The sequence below is a fragment of the Lonchura striata genome, chromosome 11 (genome assembly GCF_050655825.1).
Source record: "Lonchura striata isolate lonStrDom1 chromosome 11, ASM5065582v1, whole genome shotgun sequence".
NCBI classification, from domain to species: Eukaryota; Metazoa; Chordata; class Aves; order Passeriformes; family Estrildidae; genus Lonchura; species Lonchura striata.
Window position 1 is genome coordinate 25,391,500 of NC_140713.1, and position 21,598 is coordinate 25,413,097.

At 50.8% G+C, this 21,598-nt stretch overlaps 2 protein-coding genes across 19 annotated transcripts; one reads left to right on the forward strand and one right to left on the reverse strand.

Annotated features, from left to right (window-relative positions):
- The first annotated feature begins 21 nt into the window (after nt 1-21).
- Nucleotides 22-12,604, forward strand: ZNF821 (zinc finger protein 821). 17 transcript variants are annotated; one of them, XM_085589289.1, is made up of 9 exons: nt 22-173; nt 362-498; nt 1,615-1,707; nt 3,615-3,853; nt 4,010-8,589; nt 9,033-9,175; nt 9,703-9,807; nt 10,672-10,838; nt 11,539-12,604. In XM_085589289.1, exons 5-9 carry the CDS (start codon nt 8,421-8,423, stop codon nt 12,191-12,193), a joined length of 1,239 nt encoding a protein of 412 aa, XP_085445415.1. In that variant the 5' UTR covers nt 22-173; nt 362-498; nt 1,615-1,707; nt 3,615-3,853; nt 4,010-8,420; the 3' UTR covers nt 12,194-12,604. The 17 variants fall into 17 exon arrangements, with proteins under 17 accessions (XP_085445415.1, XP_085445416.1, XP_085445420.1 ...); XM_085589290.1 differs by having other exon boundaries at nt 5,183-8,589; XM_085589294.1 differs by having other exon boundaries at nt 5,458-8,589.
- Nucleotides 12,605-14,273: 1,669 nt separating this feature from the next.
- On the reverse strand, nt 14,274-21,339 carry ATXN1L (ataxin 1 like). 2 transcript variants are annotated; one of them, XM_085589272.1, is made up of 2 exons: nt 21,237-21,339; nt 14,274-20,858 (listed from the first exon to the last, which is right to left on the reverse strand). In XM_085589272.1, the coding sequence occupies exon 2, from the start codon at nt 20,746-20,748 to the stop codon at nt 18,682-18,684; it is 2,067 nt and encodes a 688-aa protein (XP_085445398.1). In that variant the 5' UTR covers nt 20,749-20,858; nt 21,237-21,339; the 3' UTR covers nt 14,274-18,681. The 2 variants fall into 2 exon arrangements, with proteins under 2 accessions (XP_085445398.1, XP_077642532.1); XM_077786406.2 differs by lacking the exon at nt 21,237-21,339 and adding an exon at nt 21,102-21,132.
- Between the last annotated feature and the right edge of the window lie 259 nt (nt 21,340-21,598).

The window sequence follows — 21,598 nt, forward strand, 5'->3', positions numbered from 1 at the left end:
CCGCCGGTGCCCGCCCCCGGCGCGGCAGTTCCGGCAACGCGGCGTTCCGCCGGGAGCCGTGACCCGGCTGTGGAGCCCTCGGCTCCCTGAGGGCCACACGGCGCTGGCGCCACCGCGAAGGAGAGTTGGACCGAAGTCCAGCCCGGGCCTGGTCCCGGTGCCGCAGCCCTCGGGTAAGCGGGCCTAGCGGGCGTTCCGAGCGGCCTGCTGATCCCGCGGCGGCGCTCGGTGGCCCGTGAGGGGAGGCGGCCCCGAGCCCCCGGGGCGGGGTGGCGCGGTTCTCCTCTCAGCAGGTGCGCGAGCTCCTAGGACGCGCCGTGGGTCTGAGTTAATGCTAAACCCGTGCATTTTGGCCTTGCAGGGTACGCGAGATTCTGGTGAGCCGGGGTGGCACGAGGGGTCCCGGTGGGCTGCCGGCGGAGGCCGCCGGGAAAAGTGAGCCCCGTCGCAGGCACGGATGAGCTCCGTCGGGCGCTGGGCTGGATCCATGGCAAACAGGTGAGACACTTCAGGTAACGTAAAGCCGGCACCTGAGCTCTGCGGCCGAGCCGTGCCCTGCCGGCGCCTGCCGAACCCTGCCCGCTCTGCCGTGCCCCGGTGCCCGCTCTGCCGTGCCCGCTCTGCCGTGCCCCCGTGCCCGCTCTGCCGTGCCCCCGTGCCTGCGCTCGCGTCGCGCAGGCCGGCGTTGCCCTCCGCCATCTTGCCCGTCCGTCTGTCCGCTGCCCTTTGTCTGTCTGCGGCTCCCGGCGCCCGCGGCGGCACCGGGTAAGCCGCGCCGGGCTGGGGTTGCCGCTGCGAGGGGTGAAACGGGCCCCGTGGCGGGACCCCCGCAGCCGGAGCCGGTCTGTTTGTCAGGGCTGCCCGGTCGGGACGTCGGGACCCGGGCAGGGTTCCCGCGTCCGTCCTGATGCCAGGGGAGCCGCACCCCTTTGTCTGTGTGTCCGGCCGCTTGCGGGCCCGGTCCTCCCTGCCGTCTCCCGTGTTCTGGGACTGCCGGCCGGATCCCGCTGTCTGGGGAGGTTGCCGAGCTCTTCGTGTGCATTTGTCTGAGAAGGCTGATGGATCCCTGTGTCTGCCAGGCAGTGCGAGGCTGACTGGATCCTTTTGTCCGACTGTCTGAGAAAGCTGATGGGATGTCTGTGTCTCTCTGTCAGCCAGAGGCTGATGAAATCCCTGTGTTTGTCTCTCTGAGGAGGCTGGCGGGATCTCTATGTACATGTGTCTTGTGGGAAATGGGTTCAGCTCCTCCTTTTGTCTTTCTGAGAGGACTGTTGTAAATGCCACCTTGCTCTTTCAGTACAAGGACAAGGATGATTATTAGGCTGTAGGAATAGGCAGGAGAGAGAAGCGTGTTTGGACTGAGGTTGGAATAATTTTTGAAAGGGACACTCATTTTTTGAGGGGGTCAGGATTGCTTAAGTCTTTACCTGAGAATAGGGCAGGACTGCCTATGTACGATGCTTTTGACATACTTGTGGATTGTGTTGGATGCTGGCCTGGAATCTAGCTGTGGTGATGCAGAAGGGTGGGGAATGACCCTGGGTGAGCCAGCAGAACTTTGCTAGAGACGTGGAGGATTGCAGTGAAGTGTGTGACAGGCTCTTCTCTTCTCAGATGAGCCCTCCGCAGAGGGGAGGGAACACTCCGTGCTCCTAGGTCAGGAAAACATGTCCCGTCGGAAACAGACCACTCCTAACAAAGTTCACTGTGAGTATGACATTATGCAGCATTGTGGGATCCTTGCTCTGGGTGGGTTGTGGAGTGAGGTGTGGGGGGAGTGGTATGATGGGAGTGATGGGAAGGGACAGCTTGTGGGGAATGGTGGTTACTCATCTTCTGTCTTAGGCTATAAAAGAAGAGAAATTGAACCCTGTGCATCAGAGAAGCTGGCTGTGTCCTGGCTTAGTAGGACAGGGATAGGTTTGAACAAACAGCTGATGCTGAGAACATAGGCATGTATGTGCAGGGCCTGCAGCTGGGCTTTGCATTCACACTGTCAAAAGTACAAGTTAGAACACTAGAAAATGTGGCTTGGGGCTCTGGCCCTCTTGCATAGGAAAGGAAGTTCTAGGTGGTTGGAGCTTGCTGGATAAAAGCCAGCAAGTCCTGGGTTTTGATCTTCATCGTACCACAGACTCAGCTGACTGGCCTTGAGCATGTTACTTAAACTCTCTGTACCTCAGTTTCTAACAGAGGATGAAATAAAGCCATTTGCTCTTTCCTGACAAGGAATGGGTGGTGGCCAAGTAATTTACAGGACAAATAACTGCTGTCTGCCAGATTGTTGTTGAGCTGAGGTGGTAAGATGGATCTCTGTTTCTCTGTCATTGGCAAGGCCTTAGCATTTGTTTGACAGTGAAAGGGCTGAAGATGCTCTGCATCAGCACTTCTTGCGGGCAGGCTACAGCCAGGCACCAGTGGAGCTGGGAGACAGAGATGGAGTTTTGGCTGCAGAGGGGAAACCACACATGTATAGCTTTTGTTTGGCAGCAGAGGGAATTTGAGGGGCCTGAAATTATGCCCTTGTTCATACCCAGGTTTGTGGCTGGAAGCATGCTTGGAAATTGGGCTGGAATTAGGAAAATAAGTTTCTATTTCTGTAGATCTGTGAGAGCAAGGCTGCTGAGAGGGCCCTGGGTTTTTTTGGCTGCAGTAGCTGTCAGGAGTGCGATACAGAGCTGAGTGCTGCAGCCCTAACACTGCCTCATTGCTGTTGCTACTGGCTTGCATGTCTGTGTGTTTGTGTGCTGCCTCTGTGCACAGGTACGCAACAGGCGTCTGTGCATGCTGCTCTCTGTGCAAGGGGGAACACTGGGCTGGAGCTGACTCCTTGCACACTCGGTGCGTGCACTAGCAAGAGCTGCCTCTGTCTGGGACTTGCAGCCCCACTGGCTGGGCAGCTTGGCAGAGCCAACTGAGCTGTCCTTGTTGGCCAGAGTGAGGTTCTCAAGGAGTGTGGCTTGTGGCACTTGCATTGCCTTGTGCTCTCCGATTCCTGCTTCTGGTTGCTGGGTTCCACTGTGGGCAGAGTATAGGTGTAATTTGTCTGATAGTACATTAATGACTTTGGAGTTGTCATTCTTAGAGAAATTTGATATGTCCAGTATTTTGTCCTGTGATGCCAGTAACATGCCTTGTGTCCACACACTTCTGCTTCTTAGAGTGCTCAGGTATTACTGCTGTTACTGAGTTCAGGTTTATGTCATGTATGCACTTAAGCTGTCTTCCGTGGGCCAGAGTCGGGATCTCTTGAGTATGGAAATCAAGCACTACAGCAGCTCTAATGGTGCAGATAGAGTTTCCATGGTGTTTAGCTGGGTACTTTTCTGTACTTCACTGCATAAGGGCTGTGTTCTTCAGAAGATTGTACTATCACATACAAAACTCTACACATCACAAAATTCAGTGGTGCACTATTTTCACAGTGAACATTGCTTTTTTTATCTGCAATACAAATGATTGTATCTCTGGTCCTGGTTTTGGAGGAAGCTATCTGACAAACATGCTACCAGGGGGCAGGAGGTTATAGCATCAGGTATGCCACGGAATGGAGTTCTGGGACCTGTTCATCTCCTTTACATGCAGTATGTTGCTAAACAGCAACTATTCAGCAGGAGCCATCGAGAGCAGCAAATAGGACCACAAGAAAATAAGGGGACCAAGAGATACCAGAAACTTGTCAGTGGTGATGTCTTCACCTTGGGATGGAAATTCTTGTCTGTCTTATGATGAACACCACGAAATCGTTGGGACTTCTCTGTCTACCTAGCCTGCTGTGTGTCTGGAGGGCCCAGAAATGCCGTGCAGTGCCCTGACGAGGATAATCGGAGAAAACACCGGCTCCAAGAACGGGGTGAGCCAGCAGAATGAGGAGTCAGGCTGAGACATAGCAGACACGTTACTGGGACTTCTTCACAGGGTCTGCAGTGGTTGGGAGGAGAGGAATGAAAGGGACAGCAGGTATGCAGCTTTTTACGCAGTTGCCTGCAGCTGGGGTCTGATTTGGCAGGCTACGGGGCTGGGGGACTGCCTTTTGGATTTGCATAAATACGACTGTGCATATATGACTGGACAAATTTGATGGGAGGATGGTGCCTACTTCTTCCTTGCATGGCCACTCCATCTTCTCTTCCTTCTTGGACTGACTAGGGTGAGTGACAGCTGCCAATTTCCTCTCCTTGGCTTGCTTGGTGTCTCCTTTTTCCAGGGTTACTTTCCAGGCTTGGCTTGGCCCTCATTTCACCTTGCTCTCACAACATGATTTTCTGTCCTCTCGACAGAATCACTTGCTTGGCAAGCAGAGCAACCAGTTAGGAGATTGTATGGTTACAAAACAGTTTTAAATAGAAGTTGATATGTAAGGAAATTCAGAATAGTACTGAAACAATGATAAAAATTGTGGTAGAATTTATCACAAAAGTCTTTCTGTGCATGATGACCAGTTCCACAATTTTAACTAGTCATTCCCCCTGCAGCACATAAATGGCTCTTAAGAATATAATTTTGTTTTGCCATGTGGTGCATGAAAAACACCTGACAAAGTGCTAACAAACAGAGCAGGAGTAGTGGAATATGCTTGTTGAAAAATAGAATGCAGTTAGGTTGTTTGTGGGGAGATGCCTTAATTGATTCAATTTGGTCTTTATTTTCTCCCAGAGTATGCAGTATAAAATTATAAAAACTCTTAACAATTCATCAGTTCTTGCATTCATCTGTTACTGTGCTGTCACCCCACCAGTCATGGACCGCTTGCTGTCTTTGTGCTTGCCAAAATTTGTTGCAGGTATTAGCATGCACTTCTCTCACCTTGCTGTCCACAAGCTGCTTTGCTTTCTATTGCTTGTCTTCTGCAGCTGATGCTTATTTTAGAACTCTAGATAAGAGCTTGTAGTCAGATTAATTCCTGCTTCTGAGCTCTATTTATCATGGCTCCAATAACCCATTAATCCTCTATTTCCTTCCCTCTCTCTCTCTCTAATACACATATGTTCTGTGCTCTTTGGTGTTCCTTGGATTCTCCTGTCTATAACAGTCCCATTTTGAAGGGACCAATATCTTGCAAGAAATAGCACCCAGCATTCACAACCGAGCAGAAATGTTACTTGCATCAAATCCCTTGATTCTGAAGGGCTCCGTGGACTGCCATTGTTAACCGTTTCAATTGTGTTGTTTTTCATTTCAGTAACCACTACAGCAGTGTGGACAACCCAGAATAGCCATTGGGCAGGTGGAATAGATCCACAGTGGTGGAAAGACTTGCAAATTTCAGGTCCAGGAACACAGAGAAGACCTACATGAACAGGGACTTTTAATTTATGTACAAGGAGGGAATAAACTGACTCATCTCTGAGAGACTGTTCTATTTAGGAAGGAAGGCAGGAGAATTATATAGTCCCTTTGGATTTTGTTTTGTGGATTTTGGGGTGGGAGTTGTTTGTTTCTGTGTTTATTTTCCAGAACACCTGAGAGTTATCCTGCATTCATACAGTTCAAGAAGGGAAGGGCTCAGGGCTGATACCCTAGCAGTCATGCCTGCCCATGATATACAGTACCACAGGGCTGTCCCCTATCTCCAGCACTGCTGACTTGGCATCCCTCTCATTCCCAGCAGTATGGAGAGGAGAATGGAATACAAAGCAGAGGCATTTGTGTCATCTCTCTTGTCCTACATCTCTAGCGGTTTGTAAACAAATACAGAGATTTGTTTTGGTGTTTGGTCAGCCTGCAGCCCTGTTTGTATTTAATAAAGAAACTTCTGGAGAAGAGTCTGTGAATTCACTGTTGAGCATAACATCCTTTACTTATGGCAGTGATCCTAAAGCTGTTGCCTGTCCAACTCCTCTTCCAAGTGACTGGAAGCATACCCAAAGTGGGGTGGAGGTGGGGGTGTGTCTGTTCATGAGCATGTGTGTGCAGAAACATCAAAAGTATAACCCTGGACCTATCCAACATTAAAGCTGTAAAGATTCATCAAAGGAGGACTTAGTCTGTCAGTAGATGAACAGGACACTCCTAAGTTCTTTTGTATTACTATAATATATAAGAAATTTTGTACAGGTGGAAGACAGTATTTTTCCATGTTTGCCTTTCCCAGTCCCGTGATGTTTTTTAGGTAGAGGCTGGGGAGGATGCACAGGACATGTCCTGCTAACAGCACGGGTTTGGTTAACAGCTTGCATTGCTGGCTGTAAGCTGGTTGTTCTCTGCACTGTGCCGAGTCAATGCTCACAGGGCTCTGGGGATGTTGCACAAAGGCTGGAGGCACACACAATTGCTCAGTTACTGTGACTGATGACAGTGTTCCTTATGTGAGAAGTTCCTTCTTCTGTCACCTCAGATAAAGATCCCAGCTTTTAAATCCTGCAGACTGTGTGCATGGTTTGTATAGCTGAGCAGGAACCTGCCCTGCCTTTGGACTCCGGGCTGCTCCTCAGTGGGAGTATAATCTGTCTGAAAGGGAATAGGGGGAGGAAAACAAACACGTAATTGCTTCCACGAGCAGCCTCAGTGGCATTTGGGAATTCTGTTTTGGAATTCTGTCAAAGGTGGCGGCACATCTGCCATCGTAGTTTTACATCAGTCCTGTGTTCTGTAGGTTTCCTCATTTCACCATGCTTTCTCTTGCAATGCTTTTTTGGTCTATGGACTTTTATCCTGGTGGTTTGTAGTTTTCTGCTTCTTGGAGAGGCACTGGAATTCTGTGGTGTATGCTGCTTGTACAGTCTGTATCTCAGTCCCACCAATGTGAGGCTGTAGTCCCAATATAAAAACATCACTCCAGGTCATGAAAACCATTCAGTGCTGGGATGGCTTCTGAGGCGGTGTCACAGCAGTCCCTGCTGCTTTCAATGACAAATAGACTTGGTGCTCCTCAGCACCTCTGCTCAGACACATGGATTGTGTTCTCAAATCTTCTTTACAGCACTCTTTCTCACATTTCTGAAAGAGAATGATAAAAGCCTTCAAATGCTTTTGGAAACCTACATGGGGACATTGGTAACTAAAACTCTTCTCCCACAATCTCAGTGAAACTTGTGAAGGTCTTTGAAATCTTCTATAAATCACAGCTTTTTAAAGCCCTGCCAAAATTGCACGGTGAGCTCCAAGGAAGGCAGTGTGAATGGGAACATGGAGCAGCACTGGCTGGAACAGTTCAGCACGTGGGAATGTACCTGTCCTTGTAAGAGGACTGGTGCTCTCTCAGGAGTTCAATTTCTTGGTTATACTGGTGCCAGCTGTGGCCCTGTACTAAAAGGTAACTTTGTCTTCTGAAAGCTGTGTTTTGATTTTATGTGAAAAATGCACTGCGTTTTCCTTGGCATTTTCACATTGGTGCTTTGAATGGTTCTTAAGCACTTAGAAATCAGTTGATAAATGCACCTCAAAAGCCAGCCTGCTGGGAGCTTCAGCACCTTTCCCAAGCCCCCCAGCTCATCCACTGGAAAAGGTAAATTATGATTACACCTGGAACAATGTAATTTGTTTTCTTTAATATGAAAATTAATGGTTGCCTTTTATTGTTATTCTCTGGAACCAAAACTTCTTTGAGCAGGGATTGCTGTAAGAAGTTTTCATTTAGAGCACAAGTAAATACTTTCTTTCAAGGTGTTCACCATGTCCTATTGAGCTGAAGTACTAGTGGTCACTGTTTTCAACTGAACAAATTGTTTTGCCCTAAGCATGCATCTCAGATCTCTGGAGTCATTCCCTTAGGTTTCTGTTTTGAGCACATGAAGTGCCAATGAGATTTATTTTAGTGAGAGCTATTCCTGGGCAAGGCAGTGTAGTTTACTATCCATCATATACACAGGAGAACACCAGCTCCAAGCATAGACACCTTCTGTAAAGGCAGCTTGTCCTCATTTCTCCTAGGACAGAAGAAAGTGACAGAGCATGCCAAGGACAACCCCTAGTTTTCAGATCACTGTGGAGGGCAGATGAGGTACCAGGCACTTAGGAAGGTGCTATTTTTGAGTGAAATGCCTGCTATAGCCAGGAATAAGAGTTAATAATTTAGAAGAGCTATACAGTAAAATCCCTGATCTGGGATACTGTCACAGTCCCCAGGGGCTTCCCCCCACCCTTAGCTGTGCTGTAGGATATTGGTGGATAGCTTGGCAGCAGCAAGAGCCACCTGGCTATTTATGGCAGATATATGGAGTCACAGATATTTTGTGGCTGGAGTGGGCATACACATAGTATGCGGACAGCAGCCCAGTGCTCACATTGCCACTAGTGAGACTCTTCTACATCCAGGCACTGGACTCACATCAGCAGGTGCCAGAGGCTAGTGTGGCAGGGTAGGCAAGCAGAGAAGTGACCTAAGTGCTTTCCAGGAGGTGATTCCAGAGGTTCTGCACAGTGCAGGTGAGCAGCTCCATGCCTGTTGTATTTTTGGCAAGCTTTGGTGATGAGAAGCAATGGAACAGCACCAGTCTGACTCTTTGTCTTTGTGGCTGCTAGGGGAGCAAGTCTTTGCAGGGCTGGAGGAGCAAGCCCGCCAAGCCATGATGAAAAATAGCTTTCCTGGAACTCTTGGGGACCAAAGGCCAACAATTCATCCACTGCAAGACCCTGACTCCAGCAGCAGTGAGTTCTGCCCCTTCTAGTACACCAAGGTAGTAGACTGGGGAGACTGGAAAGGGGTGAGGCTGAGGGCTGCACAGTGTGTGTGAGTCCTCTGAGGACCGTCTTACCCAGCCCCTCCTCCGGGTTAGCCCTTCACTCCAGTGCAGGATTTTGTCCTAAGGATCTGACCAGCACAGCACATCCTGGGCAATGCCATGGGACCCAGTGCCATTTCACCAGAGCAGGGTGGGAACAGCAGCAGCTCTGGCTGAAGATCTGGCAGTCATCAAGCAAGGCAGTGTAAGAGGCCATGCCCAGGGATTCAAGTGCCCTAGACTGAGTTTAAATGGAACCCCTAGTTGGAGGGGGTGGGCAGGAGCCCCTGTAATGCTGGTCAGGACAGTTAAGGCCTATGAGTGCCGTCAGGGTCCTGACACTTGGTAAAACTGTTCTGCACATTTCAGGTGGCAGTGATGATGAGGAAACCACTCAGGATGAAGTTTCTTCCCATACGTCTGAGGAAGATGGCTCAATGGTGAAAGTGAAGAAGGAATTAGAAAATGCAGAACGACCTGTGGCTGGAACCCCATTGATAAGAGAAAATGAGGCAAGTGTCTACTGGCTCTGCACTCACCATAGCCTCCAGGGAGAGAGAAGGGTACTGTCTAACCACTTCCTCTCCCCATCATGTTTCTTTATTTTTCTCTCCCTTCCACCTCCTCCAAACAATGTCTCCTGGCAGGAGGAAAGGGTATGAAGAGCTTTTTGGCTGCCTGGAGCAGGAGACAGCAGGCACAAACTGGCCCAAGATGTTTGCAGAATGCATCCCCTTCTCTTGGTTCTGGTGCCATTCTCCAATTGGCTTACCCTTGCCACAGAAAAGGCCCTGCCTTCTCGAGTCACTATGCTGGCAAGAACCTGGGTGCAGGTGAGGCTGTGAGGCCTCTGCCCCCTCTCTGTGAGATGCAGGGGTTTTGCTCAGAGGCTGAATGAAGGAGGTTTCTTTCAGGTGTTAAGCAGCCAAGCCAGCCCTGGCAGGACTGGGCACATGGCAGCACTGGGAGGAGCCAAGGAAGGGCGTTGTGCCTGCGGGGGTCTGTGTGCCTTACACCAAATGGCTCTTCCTACCCCTAGGTGTCCGAGAGTGTGAACGCTGAGCCCATACTGGGACTGTCACAATGCCCCCTCTGCCAGCTCGAGTGTGGAAGCAGAGATCAACTCATCGCACACGTCTATCAGGTAGGGATAGTTCCAACTGGGGAGTATCTCTGGCCTGAAGTCTCAAATCCAGAAACAACTCAGAGCACAGGGTAACTTTGTTCTGGTCTAACTTTTTTCTGAACTGAGTTTCCAGCTAGGATGTGACTGAAGTTTACAGCTGTAAACTATGTCCAGAGGGTGTCTGGGGCAAAGAATTAGCGAGGCCCTGGTCTACAGATCTGGAAATCATAACTCTAAGCCAAGGCAGTCTCTGCAAGTATTTCAGGCTAAAACCAGACAGTTCCTTCAAACTAAACATGGAAGCAATTTTTATATCATTCAGTGAGATAAGAAACCTTCCTCCTGATCATTTATGTTATACTTCATTACAGTTCCTGTAATAACCTATGAGAATAGCTGTTCTTCCTCAAAATTATTCCGGTTTTTCAAGAAATCTGTGGTGAAATCTTAGGTTTTGTTGTCAATGCTTTCTTCATAGCACATCAAAGTCTCTAGCAGAAGGAATGAAACAGAACTTACCAGTTGTCTCCGTGTAAGTGCTTCTTCACCAGCATCCAGCCTTGCTTTAATTGAGTCATGGCTTGTCCTGCACCAGCAGTTCTTCAAATGCATTTCTGAAAACAAGGGTCAAGTCTTACAATCCAAGTGTTTTGGCCTTTATTTTTTCTCCTGCACTGGAGTTGAACTATAAAGGGATTTTCTCCTTGTTTGACCTGTGACACACTGAATTACTTGTCTTGAGCTTGGTCTAAAAGCTGGCAGACAGAGGTTTAGTGGTAAAGGGTTCCCATTCCAAGAGGCTGAACAGAATAGTTTGAGCATGCCTTGGACTGGGCAGGGAGCTGGGCAATATGTAACTACCACCTGAGTGTTGTTTTGCAGCACACTGGAGCGGTGGTGAGTGCCAAGAGCTACCTGTGTCCTGTGTGTGGCAGAGCTCTCAGCTCCCCAGGATCCCTTGGGAGACATCTCCTGATCCACTCAGAGGACCAGCTGTCCAACTGTGCAGTTTGTGGAGCACGCTTCACCAGCCACGCCACCTTCAACAGGTCAGGGTCACCCTGGCCAATGGGTGGGCTAGGGCAGCACATTAAAGTTTAGGTGGGTTGCTTTGAATTACTCTGAAGTTGTGGCTCTGGACCCACTGAGGCCTGTAGGATAGTGCTAAACATCCCCAGTGAGTGAGATTCTCTTGACCCCTTCCTCTCTGCAGCTCTGCATCCCCTGCCAAGACGTCTGTAGGCTGTGCTGGTAAAAGGGTCTTTCTTAGCACTGTGCAGAGATAGAGAAAATGCTGTGGGCTCCAGTCACTGGAGAACAATCCACCCCTTCCCTTGCCCAGCAATCCACTGGAGTAAAGCTGCACTATCCAGATGTGTTCATTATGTCCTGAGCAGGACTACAGGTGAAGACCACCAAAATGTTCTTTCTTTGTGTCCTGCCTAGTGGGAGATTATACACTGACCAGTGGAATGGGGCTAAAAGGAGAAATTCAGAGATGATGGGAGGAGCAGCTTGCTGGATTATTCCCGCTCTTGCACTCTTCTAACCCATATAGTGCTCTGGGCTAATCCCCTTCCTTGCCCTGAATAGGAGAGTGCTTTATTTTAGGTACTTAGACATATCTGTGGGCAAATGATTTAGCAGAGGGCTCTGCCATGGGCTGTAAGTGGGAGCATTGTTCATGGCAGCCCATGGGGACTCTGCCCAAAGCACCAAGCCTCTGACTGCGTTCCTCCTGCTTTGCAGTGAGAAGCTGCCAGAGGTGCTCAGTGCGGATCGGCTGCCGGCACCACAGAGCCAGGGCCCCTCCTGCACTGAGGGTAAGGATGTTGCCTTCTGCACCCCTGTGTATCCTGCGGGCATCCTCCTGGTGTGCAACAACTGTGCTGCATACCGAAAGCTGCTGGAGGCACAGACGCCTGGCATGCGCAAGTGGGCCCTGCGGCGCCAGAATGAGCCCCTGGAAGTGCGGTTGCAGCGCCTGGAGCGGGAGCGTACGGCCAAGAAGAGCCGGCGGGACAATGAGACACCTGAGGAGCGCGAAGTGAGGCGCATGCGGGATCGAGAAGCCAAACGGCTGCAGCGCATGCAGGAGACAGATGAGCAGCGGGCACGGCGGCTGCAGAGGGACCGGGAAGCCATGCGCCTAAAACGTGCCAACGAGACCCCTGAGAAGCGACAAGCCCGGCTCATCCGCGAGCGTGAAGCCAAGAGGCTCAAGCGGCGCCTGGAGAAAATGGATATGATGCTCCGGGCACAGTTTGGCCAGGACTCCTCTGCCATGGCCGCTCTGGCAGCTGAAATGAACTTCTTTCAGCTGCCAGTGAGCAACGTGGAGCTGGAGAGCCAGCTGCTGGGCAAAATTACCTTTGAGGAGCAGAGCAACAATGCGTTGCACTAAACCACAGCCAAGAACTGTGCTGCCTTTGTTGCACCTGCCACATATGCACTAGCAGGCTTCTGCACTCAGGAGGCTGCTGCGGGTCCCTGCCTCATCCTCCCTGACAGGTGGTTCTGGTTTTCCTCTGAACCCAGGAGGAGACCAGAGCTGAGAGATGCCTGCCAAAGCAGCTCTAATGGGAGCAGATTCTGAGGATACAGTCTGCTCTGGGGGCCAAGTCACAGCCTGTGACAGAATGAAAATAAATTAATGTATTAATTAACATTAATTAATGTTCACATGTATTAATCCCCTTCTTTACCTTTTGTGCTTTGATCTGTTTCTGGGCCCTTGCTGCCCAAAACGTCTACACTGCTGCAGTTCTGCTGTAGGTGAAATCCACCTCAATAAAAAAGGATCTTGTTTACTGCAGCATGAATTACAGAGCTGAAGACAGATAGTCCACAAAGTTCTCCAGGAGTAATTCCTTTGCAGTTTGTGCCCATAAAAAAGAAACAAAGGAAGATGTCCTTCTGGAAATACCTGTGCACACCCTTTTTTAAATCATCGTTATTATATACTTAGTTGCAGTGGCATCCATGGAAAAACTAAGGAACCTAAGATCCTGTTTTAAGATACCCCATAAAAACAGTGAAAGGCTGGCCAAGGTAAACAAATAGCAAACAGGTTTGCTGCTTTACTCAGAAGTTATTTTCACTTAAACAGTATTTCAGGTTTGCAAGTGAAAGAGTTGATTGAATGGTAAATAATAGAGTACGTCAGTTTCTAGGACTTTATGGATTTGTTTTTCCCTTTATTCAGCACTGGTGAGGCCACATGTGGAGACCTGTGTCCAGTGCTGGAGTCCCCAGTGCAAGAGCAGCATAGACGCACTGGAGGCAAAACGTCATCGTAGCCTGTGTCTACAGGAAAAGGTTCCCGTTGCTAATAGAAATCACTATTAAAACTATGCGACTATGGAAATTATATCTAGGCATCTTTAAACTGCAAAAGGCAAAGCAGTGGCACAGAAGGACTCGTGGCAGCGCAAAGAAGTGGTACACCCTCCATTATTTGGCTTCTTTAAGAGTGAGCACCTGAAAATGCATGGTGTTAGCTTCGTGGTTTTGAGACATCAGCCCACAAAGGCCAGTATGCCACGCTTCTTTGTTTTGTAGCCTGAAAACCCCTATTAGCGCCATAGTATTTCCAGTTTATGTCTAGAGTCATACAGTGGTTCAAACACCTTGGGAAGTACTGTGTTCTCTCTGATGGCTGTTTCTCTTTAAGTCAGAAATGATGACAACAAGACTGCTGCTTGAGATCAGAAGAGTTTAAGTTAAAACAAGAAGCAAAACCTTTTGATCAGACTCCTTAAAACCCTCATTTCCTCCTCACTTTTCAGTTTGAAAAAAATTTGATTGCAGTCCCTTAAAGCCCTAGTTTAAAAAGTTAACTTCAAAATGCATAATGTTGCACTTTTCTGTGCAATAAAGAACCACTCTCAGAGGCATCCCAAGGGATGAAACAGCATTGAAGCTTTTCAGCGAAAGTTTTCTCCTCCTGCCACTGCAATATCAAGCTTCTTCCCTGTATTGAAGCTGTTTTAATATTATGTTCATTCATCATGTAGAGCTGATACCCAGGAGCTATCCCTGCTTCTCCTCTTTGGGAAAAGGCACTGTAAAGGAGCTGTTCAGGTCCATGTTCCTTTGTTCATATCCTCTTTTGTTCTGTGATCTCTCCCTTTTATCTTCACTTGTGTTCATTTGATACTCAAACCCCCAGGTTGCTTCTGGCAGTATCTGCTTTTGCTCTGCCTCATGTTTTTGCTCTCCCAGCACGGATGTACCTTTACTCTCCAACCTGCAGCTGGAACTTTCCTTGTATTGTCACTGACACCTTATCTTTATTCCAAGGGGTTCAGGAGAGACCACATAACACAAAAGTATCTGAAAACACAGAATTATGACTTATAATCCATCTTCCACCCTGTATCTTGCCTTTGACATGAGTCTCCAGATCACTGTGTAAATCCAGAGAAGCCACATGCTAATGACCACTGATACTGCACACAAGCAAAAAGTCTCAAACACCAAAGGAAAAGCTATTGGTTTATATATAGATATATATATATGTATATAGATATATACTGTGTTTACAGAGTCAACAAGTTAAATGCAATATTCATAAAAGCATTAACAATAAAAATACAATTTGTTTGTAGGCAAGTACAGACTTAAAATGGTAAAACAGGAAAAAGGATCTCACCAAAGTACAAATATACAGTACAAATTGATTTATTTAAAACAGTTACAAAAAAAGCACAACAAAATAGAGATTATCCTTAGAATTATTAATGCTTTGTTAAAGATCAGGTAGGAGGAAAGGGGCAGGGACAAAGTTGGAGGGGAGCACCTGACTAGTTCTAAGGCTTTAGATACACTGCATCGGTTACATGTTAATACAGCCATATACTGGGGGATATAGTGAGGGGTCAGCACTTATCTACAAACATCTCTCTGCCTCAGGGCAGCCCAGCCAGCTCCCCCATGTTTCTCTCTCTCTCTGAGCACACCCTCCCTGGTGCTAAGGTGCCATGAAAGCCAAAAACAACTCGAGTGTGCCAGGGGTGTGTTGGCAGGGTGGGTGGCAGCAGCCCAGGACCTATGGGGCAATTCTGTCCTTGACAGTGTGAAGGCCATGGGACGGCCTGGACCATCAGCGTTTTAAACTGTATGTGGAACACCCTGGGCCAAACTCTACAGGATGTATATTTGTAGCTATCTTAGCAGCTTCTGACAAGTGTCAGGCTCTAGCACAGCTTGAAAGATAGGGAGCAGTTGTGAGTGATGCTGGGGAAGGCACGTATGCTGCTGCAGGCAGGAACTAGCATTTGGGCTACTCCAGCTGCTGTAGTTTCTTTTACAATATTTTCTGAGTAACAAGGATTGTTAGTTCTCTATAGGACAAAGTGACTTGAAGTGTGGGGTGGGGACAGGGACACAACGTGAAAAGTGCAATATAAAAAGCTGCTCAGCAGCTGGAAGGAGAAGGCAGAGGGACCTCTGCAGCTTCCTTCCCTTCCAGACAGAGCTTCCTCTGCATAGTCTGGTAGTGATGAGCGCTCATTGCTGTGAATGCACAGCCCAGAGACAGGCCTTGCTCTGCTGTGCAGCTAACCTGAGGCATGTTCCATGGGATGGGACAGATGGCTACAGACACCCACTATTGCATCCCATGGATTCCTGCTACAGAGCATGAGCTGGATAAGATTAGGGCCTCCTCCAGGCAGGACCACAGCTCTCCTACCCTAGACAATAGCAGCAGGAACGTGGTATATTTCTCTGAGAAGTCTGTCACATCTCTACCAGCAGAAAAGCCCAGGTAACCATCCTACTCTGCAGTGTCTTCCTGGCTTTATCTCCTCTCCCTGTAAACCCGAGAAATAAAAGCCTCCTCCATCGTTCATTCACAGCCTTTCTCACTGCAGCAGAGCCTGTCTCACATACTCCCTGTCCCACATATTGCCTGTCCCAGGAGAGCCTCAGTGCTCAGCACAACCACCACTATGGTGCTCAGCCATACAGCCCTGTCCAGTAAGAACAGGTTCCTGTGATACCAGTACTGCTGAGCTTGGCTGGAGAGTTGTCAGTGGCCCCCTCCTGTCCACCCTTTGGGGCAAACAGCCAGACACACAGATTCTTAATCTCAGTCCCCTGTCATGAGCTGTGCTTCAAACCACTGCTTCCAGGGAAGAGCTGGCAGCCGAAACACAGCAGCAGGACTGACAGGAGTCTGGATAAAAGCACCAAGGTCTAGTTCACCACGGCTTGTTCCACAGAGCTCAGGACTGCACCCAACAGAGGTGCAGCAAGCCAGAGTCCAGATCAGCAGCCAGGTAGACAACAGGGCAAGCACCTTCACAGTTCTTCACGTGCCTACAGCACAAAGCTATTTAAGTCACACAGCATCTTGCCTCATTTGTCAATACTGCCCATTCAGACTACTGCACAGTGCAGCTGAGATTGAGGAGTTACAGTAACACACATGGTGTTAAGGCAAGCTCTCCAAACCCTTACTCTAAGACAAACTTCGGGGTTCAGAGATAGTCAAGGGGCTCTGCACTACCAGTTGCTCAGACACTGCCTCTATGGTGTAACCAGCCCTTCTACATTCACAAGCCCTATGTATGCGAGATCCCTTTCTCAAGTGCCTGTTGAAGCCCTGAATCCTTCTGCATGCACTGTCCATAGAACAGGCATGAGAACCCAGGCTCCTCTGCCTCCTGCCTTTGGCCATGGACACCTCAGATATCCTGAATATTAAGTACTAATTACTAACATTAATGGAGTTTTACATAGGAGAGTCCCAGTCAGCAGGAGCTGTGACACCCCCAGGTGATGATGGGGCCCAGGTGGAGACTTCACTGGGGTTGTGAAACTTTCACAGGGTTGTGAAAACAGCATAGTTTCCTATAGGTCCTGCACCTGAGGAGGCAGAATCTTCACACAACAGCATCACTGTGACATCCCAAATGCAGCTGATGAAACCAGAAGTAGTGTGTCATTTGGGACAGCATCCTCATTCCAGAGAACCCTGTGAGGCACAAACACTGAGGGCATAATTAGCACATATCTCACCTAAGGCCTGTCCTGGTGCAGGCATTTTAAAGGCAGCAGAAATGGCTAGTAATATGCTAAGAAAACAGGACTGAGGCCGGGATGGAAGGGACATTCTGAAGACTAACTTGCCTAATACACAGATGCATCCATTGCACAGTCAGCAGAAGCAAACCAGTTACAGGACACACTCCTGGGGAGTGCAGAACAGCCCTGAGACAGCACCACTGCAAGGGGAGGTGCTGACACACACCATTCTGTGACAGAGAGGAGTGGCACCCCAAGAGTCAGGCACACTTGACAAATTTCAGGCAGATGAGAGCAGGGAGATAGGAACAGCATGCTGAACATCAGGACTCTGCGTACTAAGAAAGCCCCCTCCAAAGCCTGGTCCTAGCACAGAGATGGGCACCTCAACACAAGGAATACTCAACCCAGGTTAAGTCAGTGAAAACCATTTTCTTACCAGAACAGTGACTATTCTTTATCCTAGCTGAGCAATGGTGTCATAACACCATCAGAGAGGGCAAATTAGTGTAACTACAGGAGCCTTCACTCAATAGAGTGTTACCACCACAATCAGCTGTTCATACACAACTGTATTAAATTTCACCATGAAAAAAACTACTCTTGATTTGATTACATTGTTCTACAGAGGAACTCTGAAGTGAAGCATCAGAAAAACTAACACAAAATGACCCCAAAATGCCCTGTGACACTATGATATTTCTAGAGTCCGTACATTAATCATAGAATTGTACTTAGCACAAATTTTGTACCTTGTCTGCATGTGCACAAACACTTCGTCTCTTGTATAGAGCTTATTCAAGAAACTGCCTGCAGGGAAGAACTAGCCATCTGGAACATTTTTCTGACTTAATAACAAAATAGCATTGGTCTTCTCACAGAAGAAGGATGTTTTCAACCTTCTCTAGAGAATGTTGAATGTATTTTGCTCCAGATTAAAAAAAAAAAAAAAAAAAAAAACAAACCAAACCAATAAAATATCCAAAATCAAAATTTGACCAAACAAAAAAATCCAACCCCATTCATCCCTCGGTTAACCTCTGCAAAAGCTATAAGCCCAGGAGGGTTTTTTGGAAGTTATTAACATAGGAAGAAAGATTTGATTTGGTGGCAAAACAACTAAGTAGAGTTTACAGCAGGAAACAATGTCTCCCATCCCAACTTGTGTCCCATCTCAAGTGCTCAAGTTCCCTATTCACCTGCACCCAAGCCCATCCTTTTGGTCCTTCCTCTTGAATTTATGTGATTCATTCAAATCTGTACATTCTTTGCAAGAAGAAAGAGTAGTTGGATTCAGTGGAAGAGACATTAATCAGAACCACCAGAGAAGCACCTCCATCCTGCCCTTGAGAGCTCCATCGGTGAACGGTCCTTTTAAAGTGCATGTGTGAAGAAAGGGGATGCTGGGAGTAGAGCCCCCAAACTCCAGGGGGGACCCATATCTCCCCATCATGAGAAAGGAGAAATAAAATCTTCAGCAATTTTATCTGCTACCTTAAGACAAGTCTGCCCTCCTCATCTCCCTACCTGCCCCAAATGCTCAGCCCCTGCCCCGCAGGGAGTCAGTTATCCCAGGAAGTGGGAGAAAGCCCCAGCCTCCAGCAGCCTGTGGAATGCTCTCATCACACACTCATGACCACATCCCTGCTCCCCACCCCAGCTAGCCTGTCGCTGCTCCCTGAGGCACTGAAGGCCTCCTGACTCCCCAGGAGCAACTGGTCAGCCATGGAACTGGAATGGAGCTATTCCTGCAAGGCAGAAAGCAGCCTTTGTTGGTGAGCCTCTGACAGTCTGTGCAATTCCTCTACCTGATGGTGAGGCTCGCTTGCTGTGGCTGCCCTAGCTCACACCTCTAAGGGATCATTTCCCTGCATTCGAACGCCCTTCAATAGACAGCTTGACCTCCTGGGGAATGAAAGAGGGACGGAGCAGAGAGGGCCGAGGCTCCTCTGCCTGCACGCTGTATCTTTGGAAGCCTGGGGCCAAACTGTACAGATTGCCAGCCTCAGACTGAGAAGATTCTGCATGGGAGCTCTGAGCCGTGCTGGTTCTATCTGTGTGGCTCTTCCTTTCACCAGCTCTGTCACATGGCTCTCTGGGCCCCTGGGCTGTTCGTTCCAATCTCTCCCTAGCAGATACCAGCTGATCCATGAGAGGGGAGTTGGCCTGAGAAGCAGAGTTGCCATTCATGCTCTGTAAACTGATTGATATGCATACATCCCCCACTTGCAGCCTGTGACAGGGTAAAGCAAAGAGCTGAGCAGTCCTCCCGGGGCTGCAGGAGGACCAGCCCTGGCCATACACAAAGAAGGGATGCTCCGGGGGCACATCAATGCTCACTTTACTTTGTTGCTCCCCAACCACAAAATGCAGTGTGACAAGCCCAGGCCACTGGCTTTCCTGAATATCCACCACAGTGCTGGAGTCGATCTTCAGGCCTCCACTCACCTCCGCACTGCGAACAAAGTCTTGAGTCTGCAGGTCCTCCACCCGCTTCAGCTCTCCCGTCGCCAGCTGGATGATGGCTCCTTTCATGAAGTGAGAGGGCAGTTGTGAGGAACTGGGTGGCTGCAACTGGGCCAGCTCCTTTTCAAGCACATATCCTCGAGCCTGTGCATCTGGGCTTTCCCTCAGCAGGACTTCTGAAGTGGAAGACCTGACGGGCTCAGATCCAACGGGAACAAGTACTGGCTTGCCATTGGCTATCACCATTCCTTTGGCTAACTGTCTCTGTCTAGCAGTCTCTTCGGGGGACATTCCACATGGGCTCTGGGACTGGCTGTTCCCAGCTGCAGCCCTATCTGTGGTGTTCCTCAGCATGTCTCCCTGCCCATCAGTGGTATTATGGCAAAGATTTAAAGGGCTTGGGTCATCTTTCCTCTGGGCTGCCAGAACATGATAATCCTGAGATGCCAACACCCCCACCACTCTCTGAACCTCCAGATCAGCGTCTGGGGTGCTCCTGTGAGTAGGCACAGAGATCTCTCTTCCCAGCATCTGGTGACCTGGAAGGAACTGTCCATCACCCATAGATCCTGCTGCAGCCCCTGGGGGCAGACAGTCCTCAGCTGCACTGCTGGCAGAGTCCACAGCCTCGTTGGGCCTCCTGGCCACACTTTGCTCCAGGGGCCTCTGCCCACCATTGGCCGCAGCCACCTCTGAGCTCAGCTGACTGTCTTGCTGAGGAGAGTCTGGGTTCCCACCTGCTACAGGTGCCTCATAGGCTGAATAGCCTGGTGGGAGGCGGGACATCTGATAATAAACAGGAATCCTCCCCGGTGGCATGTCCACTGGTTGGGACGCAGTGTGGTGCTGCATCTGCCCAGGAGAGGCTGCAGAGGTGGATTTGTTGAAGCTGTGGGTAGGAGAGGTAGTCTGGGAGGAAGGAGCAGCTTCTTCTGTGAACAGGGAGGCATATGGAACAAAGTGGGGGACATGGGGGGCACTGAGGTTTGTGGAAGGAGACAGGAGAGGACTAGGCATGAAGGCAGGAGGGACGGCATAGGGCACTGTGTAGGGGGAACCAATGAGCTGCAGGGAAGCCGAAGGGATCTGTGCATAGTGGATGGAGGGGAAGGGCACCGCCGGGTGCTGGATGATGGGCGAGGTCACGCTGAAGGCTGGGGGCAGGGGGCTCACGTTCACCACGGGGTGCAGGCCCGTGGGGGAGAAGGTGGCAGGCGGTGCTGCCACTTTGTAGAGCATCCCGTATTGGTCCACCGTCAGCCCCGCTGCTGCCTCGGGGGCCTCGCCGGGACCGTAGCGCGGTGTGGCGGGAGCCGGGCGAGCCGTGCGAGCCCACTCGGGGCCCGAGCCCGAGCCCTGGGCTCCCCCGGCCCGTCCCGCCTCGGTGCCAGTGTTGGCGGCGGCAAGTTCTCGCTTCTTGGGCGGGAGACACTCCTGGCTGCGCTCCTGGCCCGCTCTCATGGCGCCCTGCGGTGTCCCGGCAGCCCCGGCCGCGCCGCTCGTTCATGGGGGCACCCACTGGGGTTGCCACGCGCGGGCTCCGGGATCCGCGCCGCCGGCCGCCGCCTCACCTGTGCCGGGAACAGAGGGAGCCGTGAGTCCAGGCCTCGGGAAGGGGAGGTGGCCCGAACCCCGGCCCCGGGAACGGCCACGGCGACGGCCGCTGGCCCCGGTGCGGGACGCGAGGACGGAAGACGCCCGAGCCCGGTCGCCGCCCCCAACCCCGGCCCCAAAACCGCGGCCGCGCTACCGCGCACCCCGCCCCGTAGCGTCCTGCGGGCCCGCCTGGTGCTCGCCCGGTGCCCGCGGCTCACCCGCCATGGCCCGGACCGGCCCCGCGGGCTCGCCCGGTGCCCGCCCGGTACCCGCGGCTCACCCGCCATGGCCTGGACCGGCCCCGCGGGCTCGCCCGGTTCCCGCCCGGTGCCCGCCCGGTGCCCGTGGCTCACCCGCCATGGCCTGGACCGGCCCCGCGGGCCCGCCCGGCGCCCGGACCGGCTCCTCCCCGCCCGTGGCGCACGGCGATGACGCGTCTCATGGCAATGACGCGCACGCCGAACGCCGGAACTGCTCGGTAGGCGTGGCTCCGCCGCGCCGGATGGCGTCCCGGGGCACGCGCAGCGCCGTTGCCGTGGCAACCAGCCGCGTCCGCCCGGAGCTGAGCTCGACCCGCGAGCCGCGCCCGCCCGGCCCCAGCGCAGGCGCCTGGCGGCAGCGCCGCGCGGCTGTTGTTGGCCCCGCGCCCCGGACCGGATCGCTCCGCGGTTGGCTGGCAGCGAGGGCCCAGCGGCAGCGTGGCCCGGCTCCCCTG

What these genes read in the sequence shown, in the direction of transcription:
- ZNF821 (XM_085589286.1), top strand. Translation starts at nt 8,421, where the DNA reads ATGGAACAGCACCAGTCTGACTCTTTGTCTTTGTGGCTGCTAGGGGAG. An exon ending in AGACCCTGACTCCAGCAGCA is followed by an intron (nt 8,590 to 9,032) that starts GTGAGTTCTGCC and finishes TGCACATTTCAG; the next exon opens with GTGGCAGTGATGATGAGGAA. An exon ending in TCATCGCACACGTCTATCAG is followed by an intron (nt 9,808 to 10,671) that starts GTAGGGATAGTT and finishes GTTGTTTTGCAG; the next exon opens with CACACTGGAGCGGTGGTGAG.
- ATXN1L (XM_085589272.1), bottom strand. Translation starts at nt 20,748, where the DNA reads ATGAGAGCGGGCCAGGAGCGCAGCCAGGAGTGTCTCCCGCCCAAGAAG.